This window comes from Pongo pygmaeus, chromosome 20 (genome assembly GCF_028885625.2).
Source record: "Pongo pygmaeus isolate AG05252 chromosome 20, NHGRI_mPonPyg2-v2.0_pri, whole genome shotgun sequence".
In the NCBI taxonomy this organism is placed as follows: Eukaryota; Metazoa; Chordata; class Mammalia; order Primates; family Hominidae; genus Pongo; species Pongo pygmaeus.
Genome location: NC_072393.2, coordinates 39,393,341 through 39,415,661, shown reverse-complemented (window position 1 = coordinate 39,415,661; position 22,321 = coordinate 39,393,341). Strand labels below are relative to the sequence as shown.

General features: G+C 39.2%; 1 protein-coding gene across 7 annotated transcripts in view; it reads right to left on the bottom strand.

The window, feature by feature from the left end:
* LSM14A (LSM14A mRNA processing body assembly factor) overlaps positions 1-22,321 on the bottom strand; it is a 60,347-nt gene that overhangs the window by 23,910 nt on the left and 14,116 nt on the right. For all 7 annotated transcript variants that reach the window (XM_054462848.2, XM_054462847.2, XM_054462850.2 and 4 more), the window contains exons 2-3: positions 9,613-9,776; positions 7,482-7,611 (exon numbers count right to left, since the gene is read on the bottom strand). In XM_054462848.2, coding sequence (XP_054318823.1) covers positions 7,482-7,611; positions 9,613-9,776 — 294 coding nt within the window. The remainder of the gene's footprint in view (positions 1-7,481; positions 7,612-9,612; positions 9,777-22,321) is intronic.

Here is a 22,321-nt window from a genome sequence, read left to right as displayed (position 1 = left end):
CTTATTTTATGGTCCAGCATTTGGTCTATATTGTTGAACAGTTCATGTCTACTTAAAACAATATTCTGCAATTGTTGGGTATACTGTTTTATAAAAGTTACACATTTAGGACTGTTGTATCTTCCTGATGAATTGATCCTTATCTTTATGAAGAACGCCCCCCCCAACCTTTACCTCTGGAAGAAATCCTGATCTTTAAGCTCCTTTGTCTGATATTAATATATGCTACACACTTTTCTTGTTATTGCTGTTTGTATAGTATACCTTTTTCTATTCTTTCACTTTCAGTGCATTTCTTATAAACATAATATAGTTGGGCCTTGTCTTTTTTTTTTTTTCTAATTCAGTCTGACACTCTCTGCCTTTTAACTGGAATGTTTAATTCCCTCACGTTTTACCAAAGTAGATCTTTAACAATCTTTCTTTTCTCTTTTTTTTTTTTTTTTTTTTTTGAGACAGGGTCTCGCTCTGTCGCTCAAGCTGGAGTACAGTGGCGTGATTTCAACTCACTGCAACCTTCGCCTCCTGGGTTCCAGGGATTCTCCTGCCTCAGCCTCCTGAGTAGCTGGGATTACAGGCGCACGCCACCATGCCCGGCTCATTTTTTTTTTTATTTTTAGTAGAGACAGGGTTTCACCGTGTTGACCAGGCTGATCTTGAACTCCTGACCTCAAATGATTCACTCGTCTCAGCCTCCCAAAGTGCTGGGATTACAGGCCTGAGCCACTGTGCCTGGTCTGATCTTTAACAATCCTTAGTTTAACATCCATAATGGTTGAAACACCCCCCTGGCTTTATGCTAACTGTAAAGTTTGTAAGCATCTCTTCAAGGCTTCATCACTCAGTGATTAAAAATTAGTCTCTACAAAACACTGGAGACCTAAGAGAACCATCCTGCAATATGGGTTGGCTATTTAATCAACTAAAATGTACCCACTGATGGTCTACTCAGCCAATATTCCTCCATCTGGCATATAAGATTATGAGACTTAAACAATCAACTGGAGTAAATATAACAGAAAAAATATCTAATTGCTCCATGTTTCTTCATTTTAATCCTTGCTATAGAATTACTTTAGATAGCTGGTCAATCTATACCTTTCACTGTTTCTATGAATCCTTTTTCTAACTGCAGCAGTAAGCTCTTTCTACTGTTCAATGGTAACACAGGGAAATACTGTTTTGATGCTTCATTTATTGTGAGATGTTTAATTTTTCCAAGAGTTCAGAAATGAAGGCCAGTAATGATCTAATCTCTTACACATAAGAATTATTTTTGCATCAGTTTTAAGAAAAGTCCGCCAGGCGCGGTGGCTCACGCCTGTAATCCCAGCACTTTGGGAGGCCGAGGTGGGAGGATCACGAGGTCAGGAGATCGAGATCATCCTGGCTAACACGGTGAAACCCCGTCTCTACTAAAAAAATACAAAAAATTAGCCGGGCGTGGTGGCGGGCGTCTGTAGTCCCAGCTACTCGGGAGGCTGAGGCAGGAGAATGGCGTGAACCTGGGAGGTGGAGCTTGCAGTGAGCGGAGATGCGCCACTGCACTCCAGCCTGGGCAGCAACAGAGTGAGACTCCGTCTCAAAAACAAACAAACAAACAAACAAAAAAACAAAGAAAAGTCCTTTAATTCTACCTGGTATATTATTCTTCTCAATGTATGAGAGTATATATTCTTCACATACTTGCCAAAAGAGTATGTATATAATCAAGCTTTTGAGTTTTTGCCAAACTGATAGTGAGAAATGGTGTCTTAGTGTAGATTTAATTTGTATGTTTTTCACTATAAGCAAGATTATTATTATTATTTTTTTTTTTTTGGAGACACAGTCTGGCGCTGTTTCCCAAGCTGGAGTACAGTGGCGTGCTCTTGGCTCATTGCAACCTCTGCCTCTCAGGCTCAAGCAATCCCCCCACCTCAGCCTCTGGAGCAGCTGGGATTACAGGAGTGTGCCACCATGCTTGCCTAATTTTTTTTTTTTTTGTAGAGCCAGGGTTTAGCTATGTTGCCCAGGCTGGTCTCCAACTCCTGAGCTCAAGCAGTCCTCCTGCCATGGCCTCCCAAAGTGCTAAGGTCTTTGTACTCCAGCCTGGGCAGCAGAGCAGGACTCAGTCTCAGAAACAAAACAAAACAAAAAACAAAACAAAACAAAACAAAACAAAACAAGAACCAAACCAACCAACCAAACAAATGAAAAAAAAAAAAACAAAACTTACTAAAATGCAATAATAAGGGTGGGCATGGTGGTTCCCAACACTTTGGGAAGTGGAGGCAGGCAGACTGAGCCCAGGAGTTCAAGATCAGCCTGGATGACATGCTGAGATGCTGTGTTTACCAAAAATACAAAAATTAGCCGGGCATGATGGCACATGCCTGTAGTCCCAGCTACTAGGGAGGTTGAAGTGGGAAGACTGCTTGAGCCCAGGAGGTCTAGGCTGCAGCGAGCTGTGGTTGTGCCACTGTACTCCAGCCTGGGTGACAGAAAGAGACCCTGTCTCAAAAAATAAATAAATAAAAATAAAAAGCAATAGTAATAACACATGAAAATGTAAACATATAAAAATTTTCTCATCAAATAGCAATACTGTGATCCAGATTCATTTAAATTTCCTTTTAAAATCAGAATAGTAGGAACCAAAAATGAAAAGAGGCCTAGCTTAAAAAGTGGTTTACTTTGTGCCAACAAAAGCTAAATTTGGCTGGGCATGGTGGCTTACGCCTGTAATCTCAGCATTCTGGGAGGCTGAGGCGGGCGGATCAAGAGGTCAGGAGTTTGAGACCAGCCTGACCAACATGGTGAAACCCTGTCTCTACTAAAAATACAAAAATTAGCTGGGCGTGGTGGCGCATGCCTGTAACCCCAGCTACTCAGGAGGCTGAGGCAGGAGACTCGCTTGAACCCGGGAGGAGGAGGCTGCAGTGAGCTGAGATCGCACCATTGCACTCTAGCCTGGGTGACAGAGCAAGACGCCATCTCAAAAAACAAGCTAAATTTAAGTTAATTCCTTTTCTGAAAAACATCTGTCACCTTGACCAATGCCACAGCTTTCCTCTTCCTCATTTGGTAACTTCTAACACTTAGTTTTCTAATTAGCCACTCCACAAATTATCCTAACCAATATGGAAATCAATTAATCAAAAATAATCTGACCCTGCAAAGATTATTCTACTGACATGGAAAACACCAGTAAAACCTTCTACTTTTGTGACACCCAAGTAATAAACCAACAACCCACAATAATATTAAAATTAGATTAAAATATTTATAAAAGCATTTCACAACCACAAAATACTCTGATTAGAGAGTAAACCTTGAAGAATGGCAGAAGCAATAGTTACTATATAGATACTACGTGCTTGATCCTGTTCAAATTTTTGAACATAATTAGTTACATAAACTTCATGGTAACATAAGAAGTATAATGATGATCTCAAAGTCAGCTAACTATTTAATTTAGTCAAAGAAGCCTCAAAAAGGATAATACAATTTGCAATCTTTCCTTACTTGGATCCCCAGGAAAGGATTCTAAGTTATAGTTAACATACAGTATATCTTGATTTAACAAGAATAAATAACATTGATCTTACTACTGGATTTGGAAATTTATGGACCAAAGTTACACTATTTCACCTAAAATAAGTCTAAAAGGAATTAATTTTTAATTATGAAAAATGTCAAACCTATGTTAAAATTGAAGGAGTACACAGAATATCAATATATTCCTCACCTAGACTCATCAACTGCTAACATCTAACCAAACCCACTCTGTTTCTCCATCTTTATACCTTAATATGCACATTTTTCTTTTGTTTAGAGAGGCTAAAATCAATGTGGCCCTTTTACTTTTAAATACTTCAAAACCACCTCCCCCAAACAAAAACACTTTCCCATATGATTAACCAGAAAATTAACAGTAATAACAACATCCAACAATTAGTCCATACTCAAAGTTCCTTAGTAGTCTCTAAAATGTTCTTCACACCAACTTCTTACAAACATGCCAACTTTTTAAAAGCCCAGTATTCGATTCTATATTACATTTGGATGTTATGTCTCTTCAGTCTTTGCCAGCCTAAAGCAGTTCTGCTGCCTCTCTCCATTCTTTGTAATATTGAATCTTTTGAAGAGTGTGGATAACTGTCTTGCAAAACAACCCACCTTCTGGATATATAAGCCTATTTCTTCAAAATTAGATTCTGCATTTTCAGCAAGAACCCCACAAAGGTGATATTATGTTTTGCCCCCCACCCCAATCATCACAACAGGAGACACATAATTGTTCATGGCAATGCTAAACTTGAGCACTTGACGAAGTTGGTAACCACCAGATGTCTGTGTTACAAGGGTCCATTTTTCCCCCTTTGTAAATTGTGGGACGATACTTTAAGACCACCTTAATATCCTGTCCTAACACCTCTCACCCAATGACTTCAGCATCTAATGATAATCCTCGCTAATTATTATACTGAGATTAGAAAATGGCAATTTTCTTTATCTACCACTGCTTCTACTTATTAGCAGGCATTTTTATGTGAAAAAAGTATGTCTTTTCCTTTGTTTTTCAATGGGCCCTTGTTCCTTTTAGTGGGGAGTGGTATTTAGAAACTAAGAGCTGAGTCTACATGTGTTCTTTGCTATGGGGTTTCCATTGTTTCTAGGTCCTTTCTATGAACAGAGCTAGGAAATAACCAGTTTTTAAAAAATGAGTCCATACTCATACCATCTATTTATATTCAGCACCACAGGGTTCTTTCTCACCTTTCCCATTCCATATTTATATCTTCCTTCTCCATGGTAAAAACACTATTTCCCAACATAAGTATTTTATTCATTTGCCCTTTCCTATAATACATACAAAACAGTTTAAGAATTAACACCTGGCTGGGTGCAGTGGCTCACACCTGTAATCCCAACACTTTTGGAGGCTGAGGTGGGCGGATCACTTGAGGTCACAAGTTTGAGACCAGCCTGGAAAACATGGGGAAACCCTGTCTCTACAATAAATACAAAAAAATAATCTAGCCGGGAGCGATGGTGCATGCCTATAATCCCAGCTACTCGGGAGGTTGAGGTGGGAGGATGGCTTGAGCCTGGGAGGCAGAGGTTGCAGTGAGCCGGGATCGTGACACTGCACTCCAGCCTGGGTAAGAGCCAGATCTTATCTCAAAAATAAATAAATAAATAAATAACACCAATAATACAAATCAAAGTCAAGTTTTCTTAATAGTTCTATTTGTTGTTAGAATATATCCTACTAAGAGTGTAAAAGTTATCTGAATTATTTTTTCCTCTGTGTGGTTTTTTTTGTTGTTTTATTGAGACGGAGTCTCGCTCTGTCGCCCAGGCTGGAGTGCGGTGGCGTGATCTTGGCTCACTGCAAGCTCCGCCTCCCGGGTTCACGCTATTCTCCTGCCTCAGCCTCCCGAGTAGCTGGAACTACAGGCATCCACCACCATGCCTGGCTAATTTTGTTGTATTTTTAGTAGAGACGGAGTTTCACCGTGTTAGCCAGGATGGTCTCGATCTCCTGACCTCGTGATCCGCCCGCCTCGGCCTCCCAAAGTGCTGGGATTACAGGCGTAAGCCACTGCACCCAGCCCTCTGTGTGGTTATATTATCAATTTAATATGTAATAGCACCTGTGGTTTCTGTTTATATTCATTCAGTTTTATTTATTTATTTATTTTTAGACGGAGTTTTGCTGTTGTGGCCTAGGCTGGAGTGCAATGGCACGATCTCATCTCACTGCAACCTCCGCCTCCTGGGTTCAAGCGATTCTCCTACCTCAGCCTCCCTAGTAGCTGGGATTACAGGCATGCACCACCATGTCCAGCTAATTTTGTATTTTTAGTAGAGATGGGGTTTCTCCATGTTGGTCAGGCTGGTCTTGAACTCCCGACTTCAGGTGATCCGCCCACCTCAGCCTCCCAAAGTGCTGGGATTATAGGCGTGAGCCACCGCGCCCAGCTCATTCAGTTTTAGTTTGCTTTTTTTTTTGCCATTCTTTGTTATTTTGTGAATAAGTAAAACATTTAAATACTTAAGTCACATCTGTATAAAAAGTATATTCATAAGAAGGAATTTAATAATTTTAATAAAAGTTATTAGCATATCAATGAGTTTCAAGATACACCTGAAACTAAATTTGTGGTGCAGTGAAACAGTAAACTGATAATTATTTCAATGAAATTTTAAAAGATTAGGGGTAAAAGCTTGAGATTTAAAGCTGTTTTTTTTTTTTTTACACTTGATCTTAGCCAAAAGGCCGAGAAGCGATTTTTTTTTTTTAAAGCTGTTCTTTACCATGGGAATAAAGGTGTACTTAAACGGTAAAATGCACAGCTATAAAAACAAAACAACACTGAGCTAACCTGATTACATCCAGCTTTTGCACTCAATAGCCCTTGACCCTCCAGCCATAAGCAAGCCTGTCATTCGCCCAGCCCTGCTATACATTCTCATTACAGTTGTTTCAAATCCAGTGTTACAGAAACAAAGCACCAAGCCCTCAATCATGCTATGCGTATCTTTATGTGTGCATGTCTTATATATGTTTAAAATAAACGTTTTAGGCTGGGCTTGGCGGCTCACGCCTGTAATCCCAGCACTTTGGGAGGCTGAGGTGGGTGGATCACTTGAGGTCAGGAGTTCGAGACCAGCTTGGCCAACATGGTGAAACCCCATGTCTACTAAAAATACAAAAAAATTGGCCGGGAGTGGTGGCGCACACCTGTAATCCCAGCTACTCAGGAGGCTGAGGCAGGAGCACTGCTTAAGCCTGGGAGGTGGAGGTTGCAGTGAGCGGCGATCATGCCACTACACTCTAGCCTGGGCAACAGAGCAAGACTCTGCCTCAGAAAAACAAAAAAAAAAAAAGAAAAAGAAATTAAAAAGAAAAATTTATTAATTAAAATCCAGGCCAGACGCAGTGGCTCACACCTGTAATCCTAGTACTTTGGGAGGCCGAGGAAGGTGGATCACCTGAGGTCAGGAGTTCAAGACCAGCCTGGCCAACACAGTGAAACTCCACCTCTACTGAAAATACAAAAATTAGCTGGGTGTGGTGATGCATATCTGTAATCCCAGCTATTTGGGAGGCTGAGGCACAAGAATTGCTTAAACCCACAAGGCGGAGGTTGTAGTGAGCCAAGATAGTGCCACTGGACTCCAACCTGAGTGACAGAGTGAGAATTTGTCTTTAAAAAAAAAAAAAAACCCAATTACCAATAAGATTTGGTAGATATTGGATATACCTAGGTGTAAAAAAAAAGTTACTTTGTGAAAGCTGACTTTAAAAAACCCACTAATATCAATAAAGGCTTTAAGATATCATCAAAATGTGTTCTGAACACCATAAAGCAAAGTTACAAAAGGAACATCAAACAACATTTCTAATAGTTTGTGTTGAGTTTCTATACCTTTGTGGTAAAGAAAGGAAGAATACAAAAACAAAAAAATAAAAGAAAAAGAAAACATACCAACACCAACAGCACCAAACTGCTGCCCAACTAAGGAACTTGGACTGAACTGACTGTATGTGGGCATCCTGCCGAAAGGCCCATAAGAACCCATGGACTGGAATGAAGAGGTCGATGAGCCTAGTGAGGACTGAAGGAAAATCATGAGTTATCTTTCCAAGCTCTAAGCAACATGTATATAATGAAAAAAAAAATTCCAGATTTTTACACTTTTAAGAAAACTATTAAATTATAACTACTAGATATAAAATGAATTACAATATGCACTTAATATTAAAATAGCCGAACAACCTTTTGATTTCAGTATCTGTCTATAATGTGCCAATTATACTCAATGTGACTTACAAATACTTTTTTCTACGATAAACTCCCCATTTGAGTTAAGAGTTTTATAGATTGAGGAAAGAATTAAAGTTACTTAAGTAAAGTAACTTTGCTTAAAGAAAAATATGAGAAAAATCACACTTAGTAATAATGGGTTTTAGTCTGATGTTGATATAAATCTCACGTATGATTTTACTCTTATTTTCAATCATTTGAGGCCTACCATTAAATTCACAGATGTAGAAATAAACACATCCCACATAAAACCATTTACATTTTTACTTATAGTTACATTAAGCTGAGGAACATTTTATAAAAACTTTAACTTAAACCTAAAGCATATAAAATATATAACATATATTAATACATGTATACTTCATATATTATCTTATTATAAACGGTTTCATAATATAAACATGAAGTGTATTAAAGGCTACCAGGACATACACTCACTGATGGCAGGACCTTTTCTGTGTGTTCACCACTAGTGTTAAGCACATGCCAGATACTCTGTAAATACTACTGAACGAATGAATAAGAAGATCAAGTAGAAGTTTATGATTATTGAAGTAGTTATTCAAACCATTTTCATATGTGCTCTCTTAGTTTTTCTCCTTCCATAAAACTGATTACTCAAATAACTGGTTTCTGGAGAATTATCAAAAGCCATATAAAAGAGACAGTAAGGTAACACCAGTGTTTGGTGTAGGGAGCTATCTCTATTAAGAATGTGTCTCTTCCTTCTCCATTTAAAGAGATTCACATTTCCACTTCAGGCTTCCTTTCACCAAAATAAGACTTAACAAGGGTAGGGGAAGATGAGAGTAGAGAATTTCTCCAGGTTATGCTGCAAGAACAAAATTTACAATTCCTTATTAAAAAGCTTAAATTGGGAGATTTAAGAGCTGATCTAAATATGTTAAAATACATTGATGTTTGTGTTTTCTTATTATATAACATTGCAGGCCAGGCACAGTGGCTCATGCCTGTAATCCCAGCACTTTGGGAGGCTGAGGTGGGCAGATCACCTGAGGTCAGTAGTTTGAGACCAGCCTGGCCAACATGGTGAAACCCCATCTCTACTAAAAATACAAGAATTAGCCGGGCGTGGTGGTGCGTGCCTGTAATCCCAGCTACTCAGGAGGCTGAGGCAGAAGAATCGCTTGAACCCGGGAGGCGGAGGTTGCAGTGAGCCGAGTTCGCGCCACTGTACTCCAACGACTCTGTCAAAAAAAAAAAAAAAAGAAAGAAAAAGAAAAACAAAACAAAACCCAACACTACATATTATAACATATGCAGAACAATGTGATTTTGCTTTTTTTTTTTCCCATTAAGCCTAATAATCTTACCTAAGAGTAGCTGTTATTGCCTTGGTTTGCAATATAAACCATATCTCAATAGCATGGTAGCACGGATCTTAGATTCTGAAGCAGGCTGCCTGGATCTGTTCAAATTGCGGCTCCACCTGAACTTCCTCACTTGTTAAAAGTGAGAATAATTATGGTACCAACCTCAGAGGGTGTCTTACATGCACAGCACTTCTACAGAGTAGCCTTCAATGTTAGCTATGGTAATTGTTGTTGAAATTAGAAAATATTTCATAATAAATTCCTCAGCTGTTTCTTACCTTAGTTCTAATTTATGATACAAAGAGAAAAACCTAGATGAGAACATTATCCAGTAATTTCAGGTATCCCGGTAACTTGGAAATGATAAGCTACATGAACATTCAGCTAGAGAGAAAAAAGCCAAGACTAACCCTGTGCAGAGTTTACCTGTACTTCAAGACAAATTTACCATCAGTTACCTGAACAATAGCTGGGTCTTGAGGCAAAGAACACTGTGGTTTTGGTGGCTCACAAACAGTAAGGTCTTTAATGTCACTCCCACGGAATATAATGTATTCAAAGACTTCATCTCGAGGTGGTATTGGACGATCTGTCGGTCTGTCTTCTGTACCAAAGGATCGAACTGGCAAGAAAACAAAGGATATGAGATGTGTGACTACTCATCACATTCAGGTAGTATCCCAGATTCTAAATGTTGTATTTCAAGTACTAAGCAGTAGTTTGAAGTGTTTGAGAAAGTATTCATTAATGTATAAAAAAGTTTTTTTAAAGAGGAAAATAGAGTGGCTTTTGCCTGAAGTTAAATACATGCAATATAAAAGACTATCTGTATTATGAGGTTGTGTTCCTCTTATATTTTTATTTATTTGTATCTTTAGTGGTTGTAGTGGGGTGTTAAAATGTCCTTTCATTATCTATTTATTGATGAGACCTCTGTCCCCTAGGCTGGAGTGCAGTGGTGTGGTCATGGCTTCCTGCAGCCTCAGTTTCCCGGGCTCAGGTGATCCTTCTATCTCAATCTCCCATGTAGCTGGGACCACAGGCATGTGCCACTAAGCCCAGCTAACTTTTTTTATTTTTTAGTAGAGATGAGGTCTTGCTAGTTTGCACAGGCTGGTCTTGAACTCCTGGCCTCAAGTGACCTTCCTGCTTTAGCCTCTCAATGTGCTGGGATTAAAGGCCTAAGCCACTGTGCCTGGCTCACGGTTAATTTATTTTTAATGTCCTCATTCAACAAAATAAAAATTAGCAACCTATGTCTTTCTTGGGGAAGGAGGGGGAGACAAAGATTCCTCCAGTCTACAAAATCTCAAAGTTTGGGTATTGACCTTTGGGACACAGAGAGCCATGAAGGTATCAATAACATTTACCTTGCTGAGGAGTAAGTCCTCTAGAAGCCAAGCCGAGCAGCTGCCAGCTACTCAGCCCCATGGGACAGCCTGAAATACCCTAGTTACCTAAAATATCTACCATATAATTAAATCTGATTATTTTAAAAATGAAGACAGCATTACTCAAAGTTAAACTGGGGACCACCTGCAACACAGTAAGCTGGCTACGAATAAAGATTTCTACCGAATCTTTTTGCTGGGGACAGGGTCCAAAAATCTGCATTTTAAGCCAATTTCTGGCTAGGCACAGTGGCTCATGCCTGTCATCCCAGCACTATGGGAGGCCAAGGTGGGAGGACTGCTTGAGCCCAGGAGTTCAAGACCAGCCCTAGCAACATAGTGATGTTCTGTCTCTACAAAAAAATAAATAAAAATTTTTAAAAATTAGCCAGGTGTGGTAGTGCACGCCTGTAGTCCCAGCTATAAGGAGGCTGAGGTATGAGGACCGGTTGAGCCTGGGAGATTGAGGCTGTACTGAACCGTGGCTGCACTCCAGCCTGGGTGACACAGCAAGACCCTATTTCAAAATAAGTAAATAAAATAACCAAATCCCCAAGTTTCTTATAAATACAAAAGTTTCAGGTTCATTGTCCTGGGAGATTTCTGAAAATGTCTGCATCCATACAGAAGTTCCAAATAGAAAATATGAAACATCATATTTCATTTAAAGAGTATCCTAAAGGAAGTAAACCCCTTAACATTTGTTTTTGTTTTTGTTTTTGAGATGGAGTTTCATTCTGTTGCCCAAGCTGGAGTGCAGTGACGCAATCTTGGCTCACTGTAACCTCTGTCTCTTGGGTTCAAGCGACTCTCCTGCCTCAGCCTCCTGAGTAGCTGGGATTACAGGCGTGTGCCACCATGCCCAGCTAATTTTTGTATTTTTTTTTAGCGGAGATGGGGTTTCACTACGCTGGCCAGACTGGTCTAGAACTCCTGACCTCAAGTGATCCACCCGCTTCGGCTTCCCGAAGTGCTGGCATCACAGGTGTGAGCTACTGCGCCCGGCCCCCTTAACATTTTTAATGCGTACACTTTTTTTTATTTTTATTTTTTATTTTTTGCAGAACTGATGCAACGCCTCATGCCTGTAATCCCAGCACTTTGGGAGGCCGAGGTGGGCAGATCACTTGAGGTCAGGAGTTTGACACCAGCCTCAACAAAATGGTGAAACCCCATCTCTACTAGAAATACAAGAAATCATTAGCTGGGCATGCTGGCATGCGCCTGTAGTCCTAGCTGCTCAGGTGGCTGAGGTGGGAGGATTGGCTGAACTCAAGAGGCAGAGGCTGCAGTGAGCCGAGATGGCGCCCCTGCACTCCAGCCTGGGTGACAGAGTGACAATCTGACTCCAAAAAAAAAAGAATGTTATTTGTTATTTCAGTGTAAATAATGTCCTACACTCTTATTCTAAAAGTTCTTTCTAGTACTTATGAGACTTCCAGGAAAGACAGTGGCACAGGTAGTTTGGCAGAAGATCCTTCCCTAAAACTAAAGGAAAGAAACAAAAAGGAAGTTAAAATATCGCTAAAATCATGACAAGTTCTCAAACTCATACCATGAAATTTTATTAAATAGTATCATTCAGGTACAGAATGAGTTAGTTGAAACTGAAAGACCAAGCCCAGAATCCATACGTAAGTATCCTCTGCCCTCTCCTCCCACCAGAGAAATTTTGACTAGCATCTTCAGCTTGCTAAGGTGGGGACAGGGACTGCGGAATGCCCTACCTGAAGCTCCCTTTCTCTGATGGCCAAACAGTACTTTAGCAGGCAGGAGGATTTTATATTTTTACCTTTATCCAAAAGGAAGGATAAGGAGGAGAAAGGACTAATTACAAATAAATCAATCTCACCCCTAACCTCAGTACCATCACAACAAATAAAGTCTCATGCTTCCAAAGTAGCAGATGAGATCATCCTGAAGTAGAGGGGGAAAAAGTCAAAGGCCCTTCTTCTACAAAATTAGAGAAGCTCTATTAAGCTTCCTAAGGCCTAATAGAGCTTAGCCAGGTGAATTCAGACTGAAGTAAAAGAGAATCTGCATTTCACGTTTTTGGCAAGCAGCAGGTACTGGAAGGACCTACCAAAGAAAAAAAGAGTAGAAAAATCAGGGAATCAAGAAAAATTTTACAGGAAAGATGGAAAGAAGGGAAGAAAAGAGGGAAAGGAGGGAGGCAATGATGGAAGGAAAGAAAAAGGTATATCAAAATAAAGAAAAAAGGCAGGAAAGAAGAAGAGAAGAATCAAAAAGGACACGGTCTTCATTTGCTTATTTTGTTTTTTTCCATTACCAGCAGTTTGCCCTGACAGAGAGGACACAGTCTTCAAAAGGTAGATGAAATACAGTCAGTATTAGTATTTATCACAAAAAATAGAAGAAATTTTCTGAAACAACTGCTTCCACAAGAAAAACAGATAGCATAGACTTTTATGATCAAAACAACATTGAAAGGATAGCATGCAGAATTAAGGAAAGAAAATTAACACAAGATAAATAAAACAGCATAACTAATAAATACATCAACAGTCAATGCAGTAAAACCAAGTCACTAGAAGAGAATAATTTTGAGAAAACGTAAACAAAATGTCATGAAAAAGTACTACAGCATTAAAAATGTTAGAGAAAAGATGATAGTTATGAAGATCCAACAGTTAACTGCTGCCCCTGAGATAGACAAAAGAATAAGAAAAATATAATTAAAGATATAACAGAATAGAAATGTCTTAACATGAAGGCCTAAATTTCATCAAAAGCTTTCACTGTATTTCCAGAAAAAAACAAAACAAACAAACAAAAAACAGACCACTACAAGCCACAGAGACTTATGCTTTGGTATATCAAAATAAAGAACTCAAAAAGTGTTATCCAAAGATAAGAAATGGACAATAAATTCATTTAAACACAGAAGTGTACATGACAATTTACTTTGGTTCTAGAATAGAAATAGTTCTGGAAAAGACTACAAAGTTACAAAGTGTAACAACCTAAGAACAGTATATCACAACATTTTAACAAAAATTGGGAGATTAAAATGAATGGAGAGAGAGGAAAACTCAATAGACAGTAGTAGTATCTAAACTCACACTTTCATCTCTCATCATGTCAAGTAGGAGTCACTTGATACACTTTTTTTTTTTTTTTTTTGGCTAGTTGATAATAAGCGAAGGCTTTAAAATTTTTTATTTGAAAGAATCTGTTAAATTCTACTATGGGTCTTGGAAATAACCCATAGTAGAACTTAAAACTAAGAGCATACTTTCCAAAATACGGTGTGAAGAAAACCTCTATCATATGGCAAATGAAGCAAACTGAAAAAGCACGAAAATAGAAACCACAGAATAAGAATGATTTGCACACACCAAGAGTTTAAGAAACATGCTCTAATGATGGAGGCTGGCTTAATAAGATTTGGGGTTTCCAATGCAATAGAATTCTTGTAGTATTGTGAAGAACAAATTCCACAAGAGCGATTAGGAGGGCACACGTGGCTAGAAGATACTGTTACAGAACAAATGAGAAGTCTGGAAGATTAAAACTTGAACATTAACAGTAGAAAGGAAGGAGGCATGATAAGCACAGAAAAGGTAAAGAACTACTGGAACTATTCTACTACAACACATACATTAGCTCATATGCAATCAGTAAATAAGGGAATTATGTCAGTACATTCAGAAATCACATTGGTTCATTTCCAATTTTTCCTAAAATGTTATTTAGTTTTTGCATTTGCAGGTAACAACAGTTAAATACAGCTAGCCCTGAGTAGTGCCACCACTTCTGGTCACCTTTACTGTTTTTAAAGGGAAAGTTCTAAATTTACCGAATTATTTGTTTAAAAATTTTAACTTATCTTTGAGCACACTAGTATCTTTTTATTAGGTTTACATTAGTGCTTAAATTACAAAGATGCACAGATTTCAAATGGTCTGCTCCTAATCCTAGTTTTCCCATAAACCCTGTTCCTCTTAGTGTAGGGAGGCATACCTCAGATTACAGCACAAATGCCTTTGTCTGGATGGCAAAATCTGAACTATGTTCTAATCATTTTTTTTTCATTCATAACACGCAGTACTTTGAGAAAGAACATTTTTACTCTAGTATTCATTTTGGGATTCTACAGCAACTACACATTCCAATGTAAATACCCACAGGTAATGTGACTAGAGCTTTAAGCTGGACATAGGTGCTGTATGTCATTGCATTTCATCCCATTTCTTTCAAATACTTGCTGGGCACCACCTGTCCCAGGTACTATGCTAGATGCTAGGGAAACCAGTTCCTATTCTCAAGGAGCTCAGTCTATTTGCTTACTTGGATTTGATGTCACTGAATTGGATTTGAAGGTCCACTAAACACTCAATACCACTTGCAATGCCTCAAGTAAGTACTACTATTGGTTTCCTGACATCTTAATCTCTGAAGCTGACACAGCATTAGGCTTCAAAGTAAGCCATAATACTACTATTAAGTCAAAATGTAGCTGAATAGATACTGATCTGATTCTGGAACATTTTGGGGATTATCATGAATTAACGAAAATGTAATAATTCAGCAGGCTTAGAATATTTAAGTAATATTAGGCAGGCATTATATTTATGTCCCCAGCCTCAGGGAAGTTACAGTCTGGCAAGTGTGCTAAGCACTACACTGGAAAGAAAGCACACAATATAGTTTGCTAGGGCTGCCAAAACAAAGTACCAGAGATTATATTATGAGCACACAGAAACTTGTATACAAATGTTTATATCAGCATTATTCATAACAGCCAGATGGTAGAAACAACCCAAATGCCCATCAACAAAAGACAAATTATGATCTCTATATATCTTATATATATGACATATATTTTAAAATACATGTAATGAAATATTATTCAGCCATAAAAAAACCACAATGCTGATACATATTACATCAAGAGTGAAGCGTGAAAGCATTACGCTGAGTAAAAGAAGCCAGAAACAAAAAGTCACACAGTGTATGATTCCTTTTACATAATATATCCGAAATAGGAAAAAACATGAAGACAGAAAGCGGGTTAGTGGTCAACAGGGTATGGGGGAAATGAAGAGGGATTACTTAATGCCTAGGGGTATTTTAGTAGGATGATGGAAAGTTTTGAAACTAAGGAGAGGTGGTAGTTGCACAACACTGTGACTACACTAAGTGCCACTGAATTGTACACTTTATAATGGTTAATTGCATGTTATGTGAATTTTCAACTTCAAACACACACATGCACACACACCTACAAATACAGCCTACAAGAGAATACAGAGAATGATAAAAGTAGTTGGGGAGAATGGGGAAACAAGGGGTGGTTGTCCTCTACATTTTAAACTTCATCATGTTGCTACATTGCCCTAATAATTTTTTCTTTCTTTTTTTGAGACAGCGTCCCTTCTCTGTCATCCAGTCCACGCTGGAGGGCAGTGGTGCCATCTCGGCTCACTGCAACTTTTACCTCCCAAGTTCAAGCTATCCTCCCACCTCAGTCTCTTGAGTAGCTAGAACTACAGGCACACACACTACACCTGGCTAATTTTTTGTATTTTTTGTAGAGATAGGATTTCGCCATGTTGCCCAGGTTGGTCTCCAACTCCTGGGCTCAAGCGATCTATCCACCACAGCCTCCCAAAGTGCTGGAATTACATACACGTGTGAGCCATGATGCCCAGCTAATAATTTTATTAGTCTTAAGAACAGAATCAATTTTATATTTCTAGCTTGAAATAACACCAAAGATTTATTAATAGAAATGCATCCCATGCATTAAAACAACAACAACAACAGCAACAACAACAATAAAACAGGGTCAAATTATTTGGCAAAATCACTCATCTAATCCAGTCTCCAGATTTAGTTAAGCTCAAACATCATCCCAATGCCAAACTGGTTGTTAGTGCATATAATACTTGTATATAAAATCATAGTACAAGGCCAGAGAAATGAGTTGTAGTGACAAACTTCCCAATACAATACCCCCATTATAAAATACCAGAAATGTTCTAAATTTAAGCATGATAAACATTATATACTTAAAATACATAGTTAAGTAAAGCTAGTACCCCCCAAACGACATTATTAACATTTTCCAGGCTGGGCATGGTGGCTCACACTTGTAGTCTCAGCACTTTGGGAGGGCAAGGTGGGCAGATCACCTGAGGTTGGGAGTTCGAGACCAGCCTAGCCAACATGGCGAAACCTCTGTCTCTAATTTAAAAAAAACAAAAACAAAAACAAAAATTAGCCGGTTGTGGTGGCACACGCCTATAATCCCAGCTACTTGGGAGGCTGAGGCATCAGAATTGCCTGAACCCCAGAGGCAGAGGTTGCAGTGAGTCATGATCACACCACTACACTACAGCCTGAGCAACAGAGTAAGACTGTCTCAAAAGAAAAAAAAAAAAAATTCCCAAAGCCTGAACTTTTTTTTTTTTTTTTTTTTGAGACGGAGTCTTGATCTGTCGCCTAGGCTGGAGTGCAGTGGCATGATCTCGGCTCACCGCAACCTCCGCTTCCCGGGTTCAAGTAATTCTCCTGCCTCAGCCTCCCGAGTAACTGGAACTACAGGTGTGCACCACCACACCCAGGCTAATGTTTGTATTTTTTTTTTTTTTTTTTTTTAATTAGAGACTGGGTTTCACCATGTTGGCCAGGATGGTCTTGATCTCCTGATCTTATGGTCTGCCCGCCTTGGACTCCCAAAGAGTTGGGATGACAGGTGTGAGCCACCACACCTGGCCTGAACTTTTTTTTGACATGAACTAAAAATTGCAAATTAGGCTCTAATGTTAACTGAAAAGAAAAAGAAACAAGTCTGTTGAATACCAAAATTTGAGAGCAACAAATGAAACACTGAATTATCCAAAAGACGCTTACAAAGTTAAGAAACTAAGACCAAGTTCAAATGAAAACTTAGAATAAGATTTATGATGTAAAGTTAAAACTCTTCAGTCAAGTATCAGCTGCAAGATCTGGTCCCAACATACTCAAACTTAAATTCCAACCAAGCTCATTATTCTCAGTTCACAGATTAGGTTTTCTGTCCTCTATTTTTATCTCTCCCCCTATCCTAAATTTCAACTTGAAGATTCCAGGTATCGGTCAGGGTTTTACAGAGAAACACAATAAATCAGATGTGCATATACAAACACAGAAAGAGACTTAAGGAATTGGCCCGAGGGATTAAGGAGGCCTGGTAAATCCAAAATCTGCAGAGCAGGCTGGCAGAACTCCTTGCTCAGAGGTCAGTCTTTGTTCTATTAAAGGCCTTCCACTGATTGGATGAGGCCCACCCACAAATGGAGGCTACTCACAATCTACCAACTTAAATGTTAAATCTCATACAAAAAATACTTTCACAGAAACATCGAGAATATTTGATCAAATATCTAGGCACTGTGGCCCAGTCAAGTTGGCACATAAAATTAGCCATCACCCAACTCCACCTGGGCTAAAGTAATCTGTTCTTCCTTTGAAAACCACATAGCATTCTATCATTCTGTCTATACTACCCTTCTAGAATTTAAAGATCTGGAGAAAGATCTGTATCTAGATCATCTTTGCAACTCCCACAAAATCTAACACAGTGCTCTACATATAGCTGACATTTGAATATTTCTTGAATAAGTCACACAGCAGAAAAAGCTATTAAGTAAGCTACTTCCAAAGTACTGAACAGTGTTTAATACCAAGGGAACGGAATTAAATTATAAAAGAAACTCACTTAGGATAAAATGAAAGAATGATTGTTTAGAGTAAATAACAACTGATGTTGATAGAATGGGAAAGTGGGAAAAACAAACTCAACCTCAGCATATTTAAAAAACAGTCTACATGCAAAAGCAGCAAACCAGGAAACAAAAAAGTTACAGTTAGTATTTTTCTTCTCTTTCTGACATTTATACATAAGTACAGCTCTTGTCCATTTGGTGCCATACACAAACTCTTGCTGAAAATATCTGAGATACAGAAACTATCTGAGATATCTTGGAATAAGGTATTATACATGGATTTAATATAACAAGGAAGGTTTAATTACTTAAATACTAAAAAGCACCATCTCTTCTATAACGCAGTACTCTTGCTCAGGCCCTGAAGGTAGCATGGTAGAAAGCTGACTCTGGGTTTTTTACTTAAGAGCAGAGCTTTACAAAAATACGATTCGACAGTCCAGCTCTTGGAACCACATCACAGCCTGCTTCCACAAACTCTCACTTTCTGCACATCTACACTCTCTTCTCTGGCCCCTTCTTCACCCTCACCCACACTACTTTCTTCCTGTTAGCAAATATTACTGCACTGAATGAAAACATCTGTCCCTCAGCCTCCACCATCTCTTCCGGAACCCACTACGAACTTAACACCCCTAACAGAGGCATTACTCCTGCCCTTGTGTCTGCAATATTCTCGATCACCTCACAGATCACATGCCAAGCACTGGTGACCCAATGACAAAAAACTACCTCCACTTCCAGAGGTCATAACCTAGATGACGTTCCTTGCACCTTCTGCAATATATTCTCAAAATCAACTTCTTTGCTCTTAACTCAAGAGGTTACATCATCTTCGACTGAAAAAACCCCAAAGCCATCTTGTTAAGAGCCCATCTTGTCCTTATAAAACCAAAAAGGCAATTTCAAATTTTAGATAGTGATGTAATAACAAAACAATACTGGCTCCTTAGAAGGTTTACTACAAAGCAAAACACATTTACAAAGGATCTCTCTTATGTAAGTGTACATAACAGATAGCCTTAACATGTTCCTAGATAGCTTCTACATGTGGCTAATTCTAACTCATCTGTCAGGCCCCAGCTTAAATGTTGTGTCCTCAAGAACCTTGTCTCTGTTGTTTTGTTTCTTAGCACACAGTATAGTGTCTAACATATAGTCATGGCAGGAGCTGAGTAATTCCCTTGAATGAAGAGCTTATTAAATAGTAAGTACAGAAAATTTAAGGGGGCAGAAAAGAAGCTTTTACATGCTTGGTGCTTAGGGTGAGTATTAAAGAAGAATCTAGTGAGGGGCACTCTAGAAAGAGGTACAACTTGTGCCCCCCTGTCCCCTGCAAAGCATTAGGACAAGCAGGGCGATAGGGAGGGAAGATCTCTGCTAAATTCAGATTTTTATCCAGAAAGAAATGTAGTCATTAAAAATTTTTTAGGGTCGGGCATGGTGGCTCATGCCTGTAATCCCAGCACTTTGGGAGGCCGAGGCGGGTGGATCACGAGGTCAGGAGTTCGAGACAAGCCTTGCCAAGATAGTGAAACCCCGTCTCTGCTAAAAATACAGAAATTAGCTGTGTGAGGTGGTGCACGCCTGTAGTCCCAGCTGCTTGGGGGGCTGAGGCAGGAGAATTGATTGAACCCGGGAGGCGGAGGTCGTGGTGAGCCAAGATTGTGCTATTGTACTCCAGCCTGGGCAACAAGAGCGAAACTCTGTCTAAAAAAAAAAAGAAAAAATTTTAGGAGGGACATCATCAGCTAGATCTGTGTTTCAGGAAAAAAAAAAAAATACCACCAGCAGTGGCCATGTAAATACTGTAAGTAGTTTTTACAATTGAGAAATTATTGGAGGAGGCTAGATTCAAAGCACGAAGCAACGATTTCCTAAATCATGGAGGGTGACAGTAAAGACTGAGAAAGGGGATGGGTATGAGGACAAGTCAGAAACAAGAACTTGAGAATACATAAGAAGAAAAAACACAAAGGATATAATATTTTACACTGACAACATTTGGTGAATACTTACTATATGCTAGACACTATAATATGTATTAATTTAGTTAACTCTCACAGGAATTCTGTATAGTACAAGTGGTTATTATATGTAACTTACCTGCACATTGCGCACATGTACCATAAAACCTTAAGTTTAATAATAATAAATAATAATAAAAGAAGAAAAAAAAAAAAAAAAAGAATAAAAAAAGATAAAACAATAGAGTGAAGATCAAAGAAAGCTTCTTTGGCAACATAAACATTTGAAATGAGATTTAGCGATGAATATGGGACAGGAGCAGGGTGAAGTCAGAAGGATGACCTGTATGTTCATGGAACAAAAAGGGAAAGAGAAGTAAAGGGCAGAGGGGATGTATGCTATGAAATAAAGCTGAATAAGCACCAAAGAGTGGGGGTAAGGATTCCAGTTTTTCTAAGAACAGAAAGCCACTAAAAGGTTTTAAGAAAGCAACTGGAGGCCGGGTGCGGTGGCTCACGCCTGTAATCCCAGCACTTTGGGAGGTGGAGACGGGTGGATCACCTGAGCTCAGGAGTTCGGGACCAGCCTGGCCAACATGGTAAAACCCCGTCTCTACTAAAAATAGAAAAATTAGCTAGGCATGGTGGCGGGCGCCTGTAATCCCAGCTACTTAGGAGGCTGAGGCAGGAGAATCACTTGAACCCAGGAGGCAGAGGTTGCAGTGAGCCCAGATAGTGCCATGGCACTCCAGCCTGGACAACAAAAGTGAAACTTCGTCTCAAAAAAAAAACAAAAAAAACAACAAAGCAACTTGATTTTGTGTTTTGAAAAGATTACTTGTGCTATAGTGTGGCCCATGCTGTAGAAAAAGGGACCATGGTGGACCATCTAAGAGGTGACGAAAACCTGGGCTGGGGAAGATGCAGAGAAGTAGCAGATGAAGTCAAAAGCATTTGGGAGGTAAAATCCAAAGAATTGAATGAATACAGAGTATGAGTGAAAGGGACAAATTTCAGGTGTCTGGTTTGGGTATTCACTGTTCACTCCAACATGTGATGCGAACTCTCCTTAGAAATCCTACCAAGTTCATAGCTTGAATGCACTTTCCCTAACCATGGGCATTCATTTATGTATCTGCTGGGTAGGAAGATGGCAAAGGGTGGCTATGGCTACCAAGAGTCTAGACTCTAAATAGTACCTTCTATGGAACTAGCACAGAGTTAATAAATAAATAATTTAAAAGGCATTACACCACACAGAAGTTAATAAATAATGTCAATTAGGAGACTGAACTATGCTCTATTTTGACTAACCAATTAGCCAAAGGAATGAACTCCTCACTCTTTAAAAGAGGGTATCTCCCCCATGTGCACTCAATAAGTAATTGTTCAGTGAGGACTCCTCACATACTAGTCACTCTCACTGGGGAACTATGTATCGGGAAATTGGACAGTGACCCACGTCACTGTTAAAAGAGCATACACCCCGGCCAGGCGCAGTGGCTCACGCCTGTAATCCCAGCACTTTGGGAGGCCGAGGTGGGCAGATCTCATGAGGTCAGGAGTTCAAGACCAGCCTGGCCAACATGATGAAACCCCATCTCTACTAAAAACACAAATATTACCCGGGCATGGTGGTGGGCGCCTGTTAATCCCAGCTACTTGGGAGGCTGAGGCAGGAGAATCGTTTGAACCTGGGAGGCAGAGGTTGCAGTGAGCTGAGATTGTACCATTGCGCTCCAGCCTGGGCAACAAGAGCAAAACTCCATCTCAATAACAAAACAAAACAAACACACAAACAAAAAAAGAGCATATGCCAGCTAAAGAAAGCAATCATTCTAGACTTCTGTTTACAAATTTCAGTAAAAATAAAATGGCCACATGAGGACTAGCCAGACTGAAAGGAGATTAAGACTGACAATCAGAGCACACAGTGCCCATGCAAACCAATGCAATACAGGAAAGAGAAAATTTTATTAAAATCTAACAAGAGCAGGCTGTGAAAGAAAAGAGAAGTAAATAGAAAACAAAAAGCCAACTTTGGTATTTTTATACATATGCTTATATATGCACTGC